The 14,234-nt window shown below is 47.4% G+C and overlaps 1 protein-coding gene across 6 annotated transcripts in view; it reads left to right on the plus strand.

The window, feature by feature from the left end:
- Positions 1-14,234, plus strand: part of RFTN1 (raftlin, lipid raft linker 1) — a 198,161-nt gene that overhangs the window by 14,968 nt on the left and 168,959 nt on the right. For all 6 annotated transcript variants that reach the window (XM_070575980.1, XM_070575981.1, XM_070575984.1 and 3 more), the window contains exon 2: positions 1,251-1,403. In XM_070575980.1, coding sequence (XP_070432081.1) covers positions 1,259-1,403 — 145 coding nt within the window. In that variant the 5' untranslated portion in view covers positions 1,251-1,258. The remainder of the gene's footprint in view (positions 1-1,250; positions 1,404-14,234) is intronic.

Consider the following 14,234-nt stretch of genomic DNA (forward strand, 5'->3'; position numbering starts at 1 on the left):
CCTGTTCTCATCCATCCTTCCAGACTTTTTTTAATTACGGAAAAGTATAACGTGGTTGTTGCCACATCACCCTCCTCCGCTCCCCCCCCACCCCGCCCACACCCTCATTGCTTTTTTGAGGTTCATTTTGTTTTTCTGGAGCTTGCCAAATTGCCGTAGGAAGCCGGGTACCTTGTGAATGAATTGAGCCAAAGGAAATTCTTATCTCGAAAAGGAAGCGGTCTCCACGTTTCTGTTTGTGGTATTCTTGGCCAGTTAATACTTTTGTGAAATATGTTCTGATGGCGGCACTGGTACCCCGGGAGAGGGGGCGGGTATTGGTCACGCTCAGTGCACCAAAGGAAAATATCTTCCACTGGAGTCTGGGGAGGGGTAGAAAGTCATTTCGTGAATATCATTCTGCCTAAATAAACAGAGAACATTCATTGTTTTTAATTCCCTGGGAAGACCAGAAGCTCAGCCCGAATATGCACATTTTTTAAACATTTCTCCATTTTCTTTTCAAAGTAGCCATAGATCTTCGCTCTAATGAACATAGATTTCTGCTTCCAATTTCTCCGGCTCTGCTAGTAGTGTTCAGCCGTTTTCATTTGGTCTAAAATGACTCTCTGAGAGCGGGGAAGCAGGCTATTATTCCTGTGGTTTGGTCTAAAAAAGCATAAAAGGGGGACGTTCAGACGAGGCCCACAAAAATACCACCATCTACTTTCAGAGATGTTTTATGAATATAAATTCCTGTCTAAATAATTACTGTTGAGGGTAGAAAGGACTTTGGAGTTTGGAAATTGTAACAATAACTTATTATTCTCTCTTAGCAACCACCACGAAGGTGACACACCTCCTGTTTTTTTTCAGATGGGCTGACATCCTAATGCACTGGATTGCTTGTTAGATCCCATTTTTTAATCATGTTTACAGATTATAGCGGAACTGAGGTGCTCTGAGGTATTATTTTCCTCTGACTAGGGAGGGAAAGAAACATATAGGGCAGGTCTGGTTTTGGTGTCATTTCAAAATCACAGGATGGCTGATGATGGTATCTTACCAGCAACAGAAGCCGGCCTGCTACCGAGCAGAGTTCCTCTGGTGTTCGGGTCATATATTCACGTATACTCTAGATTTCATGACGCCTGAGGCCCTTTATGAATTCTTCAAGGGAAGTATGGGGTCTCTTATCCTGTGTTGTTTAAAAACAAAGTCTCAGAAGAAAAAAAATCACACCCTGCTCCTTTCTTTCCCTTTTCCAACAGCTGCTGAGATGGGTTGTGGATTGAACAAGTTAGAGAAACGAGATGACAAACGGCCCGGAAATATCTATTCGACTTTGAAGAGGCCTCAGGTGGAGACCAAGATCGATGTGGCCTATGAGTACCGCTTCCTGGAGTTCACCACCCTGAGCACTGGTGAGTACAGGCAGCCTGGCGTCCTGACGAGTGGGGAGCTCAGACCCATCCTGGCCCCACAGCCCTACCCTGGGCACCGTCTTTAGTTGAGGCTGCCCCATCCATGCTGGTGGGGCCTGACAAGGACATTCTGGGGAGGAGCATGGGGTGGGGGCAACTGAAAAGTATGGGGGCTGCTTAGAGAAATCTAGAATTTTTTTGGTGAGGAAGATTAGCCCTGAGCTAACACCTTGCCGGTCTTCCTCTACTTTGTATGTGGGATGCCTCCACAGCATGGCTGATGAGTGGAGTAGGTCCACGCCCAGCATCCGAACCCACGAACCCAGGCCACCAAAGTGGAGCACGTGGAGTTTTAACCACTCAGCCATGGGGTCGGCTCCAGAAATCCAGATTTCTATGTGGAACCTTTCACATTTTAAAAGATAGCAACCAATTAAAATAATAACAAATTAAAACCATTTGCGAGCCAAATAGTACACATGGGTAGGCTGAATTTGGCCCATGGGCCAATCGGTTTGCAGATTCTGTTTCATAGCAAGCCACATGGGAAAGGAAAGTTTGGTGTGTCTCCTCATATTGATCTGCCTGTCCACCCAAATTCACCTGCCCCTTGTCCGCCATCTTTCAAGAGTGCTTGTCCATCTGGGCTTGACTTTTTCTCACCTGTGGGGGTTCGGGTCACCTCCCACTACCAGTGTCCCAATGGCTTTGGGGTGACTGACGGTCAGTGTTTTCATCCCAGAGCATTTGCTGAGCACTGACTGTGTGCAAGCGTGTTGGGTCCTTGCTGTGGGGAAATTATGTGGCTTGTTCTGGTTTCCTTGAGCTTCTCACCTATTGGGAGAGAAGACTCAATGTGTGGAAAAAACCCTCAACAGGCTGTAATTGTAAGTTGGAAAACATGTGAAATACGTTTTCAGAAGAAGAAAACTTTCTTCCTTTTGCAGAAGTTTCCTTGGAAGTTTCGAGCAATAACCAGATGCTCCATAACTAAGACATCTTAAGACGTGTTCTCTCTGGACTTCTGGTATATTTTAAGCTTCTGTTAACAGAAAAGAGAATTAGTGGGAAAAGCCCTCCTATGCGTGGGTTTGAGTGCGGGCTCTGCTGTGGGGTCGCCGGGCCCGCAGCAGCCTCATCCATCAAACGCACACACGAATGTCCACCTCTTAGGGCAGCTGTGAAGATTAGAAGAGGGGAGATGCGTGAAGTTCTTAGCACAGTGGCTGGCACGTAGTAGGGCTGCTGGTATTACTGCCACTCCTACTCAACTCTTCCTGCTGTGACCACCTCCCTGCGGAGGCTCCAGCTGCTGCTTGAGCCCTGAGAGACATGGGCAGCTGGGGTCTCCTCCCAGTGCCCAAGACGGAACCCAGTGTCTTTCTCATCCGATTGCTTCCTGCTGGCCCCCTTGTTGAATCGTGTCACCACCATACTCTTAAATAGCCAGACTTGACCCTGCGTCATCCGTGACCATGGCTTCTCGTCACCTGTGGTTTCCGTTCCATCACCCAAGCCTGTTAAAACTACTTCTGAAAATGCTTATCATATGGCTAATGTAACGTGAACAAATCTGAACAGAAAATTATTTGGAGCATTTGGTCCTCCATTGCTTGTTGAGTGAATATGTGAGAGACTATGGTGTTCTAGCCGTTGTAGAATGATCAAGGAAAAAACCAAAGCATGTGTAGGAAACGGGATGGGAAGGAAATATCCAGAGATGTTCTATATTGATTGTCAGGGTGCTGAGATTGTGGGGGAATTCTTTTTCTCTGTTTTTCATTTTTTGCACTGTGGTTTTATTTCCTCTGTTATTAAGGAGAGTAATTTTTGCTCACAAAACCCTCCTGCGTTTTCCCACCGCTGCATCACTCATCTGAATTATTTCCCTAACCTCCTTATTAGCTGCTCCACTGCCTTGTGCTTCGGTTGTAGAACCCGCTTTGTTTTCTGCATTGTGCCTTCCTTGATTGAATTACCTTTTGTTTTCTGACTATAAAATGAACATATGCCCATTATAAAATGTTAGGAAAACACTGGAAAAATCCCAGCTCGTCTCCCTTCTTCCTCCCTTGTCCCTCTACACATCACCTCGCTCCTCTACTGAAAGCCCCGCCGTGGCTCCCCCCGACCCCAGGCGGCACCAGCTTCCCCCTGCCCTCATTCTCTTGCCATTTGTCCTGCGTGTTCTGCCACTTTGGCATTGCTGTTTCTCAGACTCCTCAGGCCTCCTCAGGGCCTTTGCACTACCTGTTCCCGCTGCCTGGAAGTCCTCCCAGATAGACTGTTGGCTCAAACCCCCTTCTCTCTGAAACCTTCCCTGACCAACTGTTTAAAATTTCTACCGACCTCCCGACACCCCTCCCCTTCCCTCCTTGGTTTTCTCCATAGCACTTCCTACCATCTAACGTGCTACTTATGTTGCTTATTGTTGCTTGTTTCCTTGCTTGTTGTCTGCCTGCCTTCTTGAGAAGCTAGAAGCCCTTCCGGTGAGTGCAGGCGTGTGCCAGTCTTACCCTCTGCTGTACCCTCGGAGCTTAGAGCAGTGCCTGAACTGTTCATAGGCAGTCACTGTTTACCCAATGAATCCTCAATGCATATTTTTGTACCCTGCTTTTTTGCAACTTAATATTCTATAGTGAGGCATGCACCCTGTCATTCCATATGTTCTGAAAATGTGATTTAGTGGCCATATATCACTTAATCACTCAGCGTACCATAATTTATTTAGCAGTCCCGTTTTATTGGACATTTCAGTTATTTTGGGCTTTGGGCTATTATAAATAATGTTGTGATAAGCAATGCTGTACATAAATCTTTGTGCACATTTCTGACGATTTCCTCAGGAATGACTGAGTTGAAAGATACAAATGTCAGGGCTCTTGATGAATTGCCACATTGCCCTCTAGATAGGACTTGTTTATGTAAAACACAGATCTGGTCATACCGACCCCTTGGCTGGTTCCCCTGGATGAAGCAGTGGGTGTTCCAGCTGGCGCGGGGCCTTGCTCGGTGTGGCCTGGCCTCAGCCGACCCTCCTCCCTCCCCGCTGGAGGACGGCGTGCGTGGCCCTTGGCTTTGCCTGCTCCCCCCAGGACCCTCCCTTCCCAGCTTCCCTCTTCCCTCTGCACAGGGCCTGTCAGCCCCTCACTGCTTGCCAGAATCCCACCCACCTGACATTGACCCCTCTTGACATCCGTCCCGTCCGAATCACTCTTTTCTGCGTGCCTATAGTTTGTCAGTAGCATCATTATGACACTTTTATGACATCATACATTACACTTATTTGTATTTCCTTGAGGGCAAAGACCAAGCCTTGCTCATCTTTCTGCTCGTCTTTCTTGTTCACACTTTCTAGCCGAGAACAGCGTGTCCTGAAGAGTCAGGTTCCAGTAAACCTTCAAAGTCAGTGTTACACGGGCGGGCTTGTTGCCCTGCGGCCTGTCCACCTCTTTTCAGAAGCTCTAATGAGATGGTTCGTTATTGCCCCAGAACGGAGCTAACGTTGGTGGAGAGCCTGCCATGTACCAAGTCCTGTGATGGGGCGTTATGTTCCTGATCTCATTTTTTCCCCGATTTTTTCAGCTTTGCCGAAGTATAGTTTAAGTACACTGCACTGCATGTATTTTAAAGTGCTCAAACCCGTGAAACCATCACCTCATCAAGGTGCAGAACATTTCCATCCCCAACTTTCCTCATCTTCCTTTGTAATCCCCCCTTATTTCCAACCTTCCATCCCTGGACAATCAGTGACCTGCTTTCTGTCCTTGATTTTAATTTCTAGAATTTTCTGTAAATGGAATCATAAGGTATGTATTCTTTTTGGTCTGACGTTTTCCACTCCGCTTGCTTATTTTGAGGGTCCTTTATGTTATTTGGTGTGCCAGTGGTTTATTCCCATTTTATTGCTGGGTAGTATTCTATTGTTCTGATGTACTACAGTCTGGTTTTCCATTCACCTGTTGATGGACATCTGGGCCATTTCCAGGTTTTGGCTATTACAAATTAGTTTGCTATGAACCTTCATCTTTGTGTGGCTTCTTATGTCATTTTATCCTCCCAGTAACCCAGTGAGGTACTCCGGTACACTCGTTCCTTCTTGCAGAAGAGGAAACCTCAGAGAGGTTAAGTAACTTTTCTAAAGATGCAGTGCTAGGAAGTGACAAGGGCAAAATTCAAACACAGGTCTCTTGGGCATCATGCCTTTGTGCCTTGTAAACTCCAAGATACTAGACAAATAGGCATTAACACGGATTAGAACATTCTTATTAGAAAACTTATGTTATCCTATAGAGGGGCATAAGAATATTCCTCTTCCATAAGGTTTTGGCCATAGAAGATTTTTGAGTAACACTCAGTATGATTATTTCTCGTAGAGGGGATGCTCATCTGACTCTTTAGGAAATTGCAAAGTGAGGAGAGGGGGTCGGCCCCTTCCACCTGGTGGCTTAGGCAGGAAGGGGACCATGTGCACTTTGTAAAACTTCAAGAGCAGGGTTAACACTGTTTCGTTTGTCCCTTGCTTAAAGCTTGGTGCCCTTGTGGAGGATATTGGAACACACAGCCCTGCTTTTGTAGGTTGGCAGAGGCGAGGACCAGCAGGAGTCTCACGGTGAAGCACATAAGCTGCCAGAAATCTCGATTCTGGGTGATCTGATTGGTCTTAAATTTTCAATTAACTCTGGTCACCAGGGGAGGAAGCTACCCTCTGTTGGGTTTCATCACAGACGGAGGCCCATAAAGCATCACAATTTCTGCAAAACGGTGCCTCATTATCCCTTTTGTGCATGCGTTTTGCCAGCTTCTCCGTGCCAGGCCACTCTAACACCACTTGAAAGCTACCTGTGTCAGCTCCGTGAGAATTGACTGTGTTTTATACGTGTTTGGCGCTGGGGGCAGTTGGCACAGTGAGAGATCTGTATAAGGAGGCCAGTGCCCAGGGCCTGATCCCTGCTTGAGCTGTCTAGTTGTGCGCTGTCCACTACAGGAGCCAGCAGCCACATGGCTATTTACATGGAATAACTAATTAAAATTAAATAAAATTAAGAATTCATTTCCTTCGTCACACTAGCCACGCTCCAAGTGCTTAACAGCCACATGGCTAGTGGCCAGCACATTGGGCAGCACAGATTGAATGCCCTTCCGTCATCACAGAAAGTTCTGTTGGGCAGTGCTGCTCTAGTCTGTTTTCAAGGGAGGCTAACGGTTTCAGGTCAGAATCTGCATCTGCAATTCAGATTAATGTACTATTTTTATCATAAAAGTTGGCCCTTGGGTTCACTAGGGACCATTGATGGCAAGTCACTGATTTCACAAATATTTACTGAATGTCAACCTTGGGTCAGAAGTTATGTTCTGGGGACATATGGGTGACCCTGATGGCAGGTGTTCCTGCTTATCTTGTCAGCTCAGGCTGCCATACAGAATATTCCAGACTGGGTGGCTTACCCAGACATCAGGGGGCCAGCGTGGTTGGGTTCTGGTGAGGGCTCTCTTCCCGGCTGGCAGGTGGCCGCCTTCTTGCTGTGTCCTCACATGGTGGAGAGGGAGACAGAGAGCTCGCTCTCTCTCTCTCATGTCTCTTCTTATAAGGACATTAACCCTCTTGGATTAGGGTGCCACCCTATGACCTCATTTAACCTAATTACCTCCTTACTTCGAATACAGTCACATTGGGGGTTAGAGCTTCAACATTTGAATTTTAAAGGGGCTCAATTCAGTCCATAGCACTGGTCCACTAGTCTCGATTGGTTCAAAGTCTCCTACAGATGAAGACCCAGGTGATTGTAGGACTCGATGCCAGAGTGGCAGGATAGAGGGTATGTGGTGCCCGCAGTCTTGATGGAGGGTGTGTGTGTCAGGCAAGGCTTGAGGTCTCCAGGTAGGTTTGGAGTTAGCCTGGAGAAGAATGGGAAGAAGAAGAGAGTAGAAGGAGATGATCCTTTCAGGCAAAGGGGACAACCTATGGGATGGACCAGAACCAGGAGGCAACATTGCATATATGGGAAGCTATCGGCAGTTCCCTTTGGTTGGGATGTAGCCTTTGGGAGAAGTAAGTGGGGGCCAGATGACTAAAGGTATTAGGTCTTGGACTAAGGAGTCTAGGCCGTCTTAAGAGCACTGAATGTTTTTAAGATGGGGAGAGAGTGGGTGACATGATCTAATTCACATTCTGGAAAGACCAGTCTGGATTTAGAATGAAGGAGGATGGAAGGGATAAAACTGGGGGAGAGGAAACCATCTGGAAGCCATTACAGTCATCAGGCAAGGGGTGAAGGTGGCTTCAACTGAGAGTGGCAGTGGGGACAAGAGTAGTGGGTGGGGTCAAGAGACTAGGAGGTGGTCCCTGGGACTGACTGGCAGGTGAGGGAGAGAGGGAGAGTGGGGAGTAGAGGAGGAGATGGGTTGCTGGGCACCTGGATGGATGGCATGAGGGCCACACAGCTGGGTGCTCTGGTTCTGCTTTAAAGCGTTTTCACATGATGCTCTCACTCAATCGTCCAAGTGGGCCTGAGAGCTGGAGGGAAGGTATTATCATTTTCTTTCTTTTTCAGATAAGGAAGTCACTCGACAGGTAGTTAAGTAGTAAGTGGGACCAGAGTCCAGGTTTTAACTCTGTTCACACAGAATTTTTCTACTGCACGTGAAAGAGAGCTCAGTGCCAACCTGTCCGGCCTTCTGAATGGCGTCTCAGTGTATTTGTTTAAGTAACTTTATTGACGTATAACTGATGTACAGTAAAATGCACCCATAGTCAGCGTCTGGGTTGATGAGTTTTGGAAAACGTAGACACCTGTGTCACTACGACCACGCTCAAGATGTGGGACTTTTCCATCCCCTGGAAAATCCCCTCCAGCTTCCCTCCCCCCTCCCCAGACAACTCCTGATCTGCCTTCCATCACCGTAGCTTCACTTTGCCTCTTTTAGAATAACGTCGAGATGGAATCATACAGTGTGTGTTCTCTGCTGTCTGACTTCTTACTCAGCGTGACGCCTTTGCGATCCATCCACGCTGCTGCACACGTCAAGAGCTCATTCCTTTGTTTCTGAGTAATATTGCGTTGTTTGAATGTGCCACAATTTCTCTAATCCTTCTCCTGTTGAGCATGTGGGCTGTTTCCAGTTTGGGGCTATTATGAGAAAAGCTGCAGTGAACTTTTGTGAACAAGTCTTGTGTTGACAGCCGTTCTCATTTCTGTTGGGTAAATAGGCAGGAGTGGAATTGCTGGGCTGTATGGTGAGTGCATGTTCACCTTTATAGGAAACTGCCCGACTGTCTTCCAGAGAGGTTGCATCATTTTACAATTCCAACAATGGTGTGTGAGAGTTAGTCGCTTCCTTTTTTACAGGTGATAATTTACAGCTACTATTTATTCGGCACCTAGGGTATTAATCAATTTTAAACAAACTACCAACAATCGTATGAGATCGATGGAGTTCCCTCCATGGTATAGAAGAAGAAATTGAGATCTTGAGTTTGGAGAGGTTGTAAAAGCCACTTGCTCTAGGCCAGCAAGGGGCTGGATGTTTGTGGCCCATCTCGACCGTCATCTTACTGAACAGGGAGCCTGCATGTTGGGATGTCTTGGTTCCTGAATCTGCTGCAAGCTGTGGAGGGTTTAAACTAAATGAAAAGTTGAAAAGTAACTCATGCTCCATTGCACATCCTCTTCAAACTCGTCTTCTGTTTCTCCTCTTAAATTCCTACTTATCAAACATTCCCATGACACACATTACAGTTTTAGGACCAGTTTGCATTGCCACATTTTTACAATTCCCATCTTTGTGGTTTTCCTGTCTACGAGGTCTTTAAGAGCTGACCTTTGGGATTTTTTCTTCGACATTGTGCTGACCACGCTCATTCTTGGATTTTGGCTGCCAGCATTTTAGCCTTAAGCTCTGTATATAAATTTTGAGTGGTCATGATAATGACACAGCATGACATTCCTTATTCAAAACATGCATATTGTGCAATGAATCATTTAGGGTCCAGTTTTTATTTAACTTCCCAATCTGGATAACCTTAGCCCTAAACACAACTGCAGAAACAGCTGATAATCCTGTCTGTTTAAGTTGTCCTTTTAATCTCTTTCCACAACCAGGAAAACGACTCATCTTAAAAGATGGATCACAGTTTACATTAAAGTCTAAAAATGAACAGATTAGTGTTTGGGGGCTAAGAGCTTGGGCGCCTAATAGCTGGTTATAAATCTCGGCACTGTTAGCCTGTCTGATTTCATGGGTCATGGAGGGAGCTGATAAGCAAGTTCTAGGATATTGTCCAAAATAGTTGACCTCCAGAGGAAGACTACGAGCCTTCAGAACTAATCATTTCTTTAACGTAGTGGTTCTGCAACTTGAGGGTGAATCAGAATCACCCGAGGGCTCTTGAAAATCCAGAATCCCAGGCCTCAGCCTCACAGTTTCTGATTCACTAGGTCTGGGAATGGCCTGAGAATCTGTATTTGTAACAATTTTCCAGGAGATGCTGATACTGCTGGTCTGGGGACCACACTTCGAGAACCTGCAAAGACCAGGTGGAGTGCAAATTTCTCTTATCTAAGTGGAGCTGGCAGAAAAAAACGATACTGGTGTGCTAAGTATAAAATTCACTAAATACTTACATACCTAAGTAAGTGTTCTCTGCTGTCTGACTTCTTACTCAGCGTGACGCCTTTGCGATCCATCCACGCTGCTGCACATGTCAAGAGCTCATTCCTTTGTTTCTGAGTATGACCAACTCATCATTTATTTCCTTGAAGTAGCTTGTAATATATTTGCAAGGACAGGCCATACTTCTAAAACAAAAACAGTGTCAGTTGACACAATGATTCTCAAACTCTGCTTATAAAATTCCCATGCCCAGGCTGCACCCCAGGCCAATTAAGTCACTCTGGGGAAGGGACCCAAACATCAGTATTTTTTGAAACTGCAGATGATGCCAGTGTGCAGCTGTGGTCAAGAACGAATGAGTGGGCGTTTGTTCAATGCTGGGTGGTTGCTGTAAGCCTGGGGACCCCAACTGGTTACCCCCAGGTAGGTCACCTGTGTTGAGATTTTGTTTCCCTTCAGGCCTTGGGGCTGTTTGAATCTCCTGCAGGTCACCTCCAGTTCCGCACAGACTGGTTTTTCCCTGCAGCGTGCTGAGCAAGTGTGTGACACGGTGTGGGTTGGGAAGCCCGGGTACAAACAGTTGTCCTGAAACTTTAGCAAGATTAGAATCACCTGGTGGGCTGAGACGGCTGAGCCACTGCCCCTGGCATTTGTCATTCTTAGGTCTGGATGGCGCCCAAGATTTTGCATTGCTAGCAAGTTCTCGGGTAATGCTGCTGCTTGCTGTTGCTACTATGAGGACCACATTGAAAACCACTGGGCTAGACCATGGGCAGTAAATTACCCCCGACATCCGAAAACGTCCTCCTTACCCGAGTCCTGCACGTCTCAGTTGTAACTGAAACCCAATCATACTGAATGGACACCCCACCTCCTCAGGGCTCCCTGAAACCTTAAATGGTTGTCCCTCGGAAAAGCCAACACCTCTCACCCTGGCTCCCTCCTATTCCTCCTTATCCTTTTATGCCAACAGCCATCCCAGGAACTACTCGTGGTCCCTGAAATGGAAGCACGCGTCCCGTGCCTCTGTCTTTGCCTGCACGGTGCCCGTGTGGAGCGCTGCCGTCTTCCCCCACGCCCAAGGCCACTCGGGGTCCTCTTCCTCCTCCAAGATCCAGGAAAAGCTTCGCCTTCTCCAGGCTCTCTTCCCTGACAGCCCAGCCCTCGGGGGTGACCGATCGCTGCGGAGGGGGACAGTGGAGGACATGGGAGGGCAGGCTGGCTTTGGGCATGAGAGGCTGCGTGGATGGGAATGAGTGTGTGCGAGGGGGCGGCCGGGCTCAGCTGAAGGAAAGGGCGTACAGGAGAGTTTCAGGAGCAGGTTTGTGGCCAATGGTTGGGGGTCTGCAGACAGCCCCTTCTTGACTCGGGGGTCTTGGCGAGTCTGTGCCCTTCACGCTTGTCTAGGGCAGGGAGGCACAGCCCGGCTATGGCTCTGGCCAGCACACACCAGGCATATCGGGGGCCCAGTTACACCCCCAACGTCTTCATGGCTCATCACGCTTAGCTCCAACCACTCCACCTGAGAAGCAGCCCTGTAGGCTGTGATCTGGCCTCGTCCTCCACTCTTTTCTGGAAGCCTTTGCCTCGGTGAGGTCTCTGCCACCTCTGTTCCCTGCCTCCCTTGTCTACTGCTTGGCCTTGCCCTTGCCAGTCTCACCAGGCCCCACAGCAGTGACCTAGAGTTGACAACCTAGAACAAGTGTTCATGGACTGAGTTTGGGTCTGTGATGCATCAGGGAGCTGGCTGGGAGTGACAGCTGGCTGCAGGTGCCTGCACATGTGGGTCATTCTTTACAGGGAAGCCCAACACAGGAAGCTGTGGAAAGAAAGAAAAGAACTGGGGGAGGCGTGGTTATTTGCGTTAGAAGAGGATTCTTGGTTTCAAGTGGGTTTCACCGTGGGGCTTCCTTGAGATGGAGCCTCAGGGGCCCTGAAGGGCTGGTGTGCCGTCCGTATGAGTTATTTATTCTCTCTCCGCATATGATACCTGCAGCTTCAGAAAGTAACAAATTTGTCTGTAGTGTTTGCAGCTCTTCAGCAGAACTGAACACAAAGCCAGTGATGTTGATGGTATTTTTTTCAGATAAAACCAACCAACCAACCAAATTTGAGGCAAAATCTCAGAGGCCATGAAGGAGGGGAGGTGGGTGGGTCGAAGCGAGGCCCAGAGCAGCGTAAGGCAGGAAGTCCCCTGGTCTGAGTTGGGGGGTGACTTTTTATATCCCTCCAACTTTAAACTCACCCCTGAGGGAGGGTCCTCCTTCTGCAGCCCTGAATCTTAATGGCAGGGAGGTGGTTCTGCTCCTGTGCCCTCTCTTGGCTTGCTGAGGATCCCTGCAGATGATGAGGTGTGACGGGAACAACGGGCTTGGATGTTGATGACATTATTATTATTTTTTATTTTTTTATTTTTGAGGAAGATTCGCCCTGAGCTAACTGCTGCCAATCCCCCTCTTTTTGCTGAGGAAGACTGGCCCTGAGCTAACATCCATGCCCATCTTCCTCTACTTTATATGTGAGACGCCTGCCACAGCATGGCTTGCCAAGCAGTGCATAGGTCCACACCCGGGATCCAAACTGGCAAACCCCAGGTTGCTGAAGCAGAATGTGCGAACTTAACTGCTGCGCCACCGGGCCAGCCCTTGATGACATTATTATTATTGGTAACACTAACAACAGTAATTACAGCCAATGAACCACACACCATGCTTAGTGTAAGTTAATTCTTACAAGATCCCGATGTTACAGATGAGGAAACAAGGCTCAGAGAGGGTAACCAACATGCCCATGGTCACACAGGAATAAGGCTAGAATCAGAACTCAGAGTTGCTTTCTTCAAATCCTTTGCTTTTAAGCAACATCGGCTGTACCACAGGTCTCTCAGTTACAGCTTTGGGGTTCGCTAGACTCTGATCTGTCGTTTGAAGACCCCAGCTGTGACGGCCCTCCCTTCAGTTGAGCCCTGCTCTGGGGTGAACTTACCTGTATATCTTGGTGAGTCACAGGGAGTGGGGATGAGAATAGCAGCTGAGTGTTGTGCTGTGCAGCTTCCTATACTTTAGCTCAAGTAAGTCTTACAACTCGATCGGTGACTTTTCAGACCTGTTGCGTGGATGGGGAGGCTCAGTCCCAGGTGGTCCTGACTTGCAGGGCCACAGCTTAAACTTGGTCCTCCGGCTCCATGTGACCTGTGTCTTGCTGCTGCCCGGGACCCTCAGGGCCTGGGGGTTGGAAGCCACGTTCGGATCACACTGCCCACCACCTGCTGAGAAACACTTTTCTTGTTTGCCAGGATCACGAATGTTGGTCCCTAACCCACTGGAGTAGAGCGTTGGCTTCCGTTTGTGGCTGCTATTAAAATAGGGCTGTTTGACCTCCAGCTCAGATTTGGAAGGCCGAGTCTGAAGTTGGGTACGTGTGGATGGCTGCCACTTAGTCCCAGTCTTGTCCCTGCGCCAAGCTCAGAGCTTGTCCTGTGCTGAATATAGTCTCCTCCTTTGCTGAAAATAGTACATGCAGTCGGGTAGAGAAGCATTTTTCTTTCCTAGAAAATCGCTCCTTGCTCCTCTAGGTAGCATCGGCTTCTGTGGAGCCATCTGTCCCTTCCAATATAATTTCCAGACTATTAGATTAAACAGCTTCTCTTGACCCGCTTTCGGCTTCTGTTTCCTTTCACTGCTCAGTAATAAATTGTGTAGCAGAGTTTTCGTGGAGAGTGTGTGCGTATATTTATCTAATTTCAGTTTGGGCAACAGCAATTATTGGGCGCTGTGAATTTATTTAATTTCCTCCCTGCGTTTCATTTTTGTTTTCGGTTTCTGTAATTGCTGAGAGTTGGTGCACTTTTTGGTTTTAAGACTCAGGAACGGAAGTCGGTGGCATGAGTTATGAGTTGAGGTTCTGGTTGGGAGGTGTGCTAAAAACAGACCCTGCTTTTAGACAGAAGATGCAAAGGGTGGTAAGCAAATCAGTTCCCATAAAACATGTCTCACCACAGATAAATATATGCTTTTACAGTTTGTGGGGATTTTTAAAGATAAATGAGATAATATGTGTGACATGGCTTGAAGCTTTTCTGAGCAGAGCTGCTATATCCATCTTCTGTGTTGTTGTTGCTTTTGATGATGTCACCAAGTCTGCTATTAGTATTAATGTTGTTGTTAAATATTCACTAATGGAAGTAATAAGATTAGATTGAAAAGGATGGAAGGCATT

This window comes from Equus przewalskii, chromosome 15, assembly GCF_037783145.1.
Source record: "Equus przewalskii isolate Varuska chromosome 15, EquPr2, whole genome shotgun sequence".
NCBI lineage: Eukaryota > Metazoa > Chordata > Mammalia > Perissodactyla > Equidae > Equus > Equus przewalskii.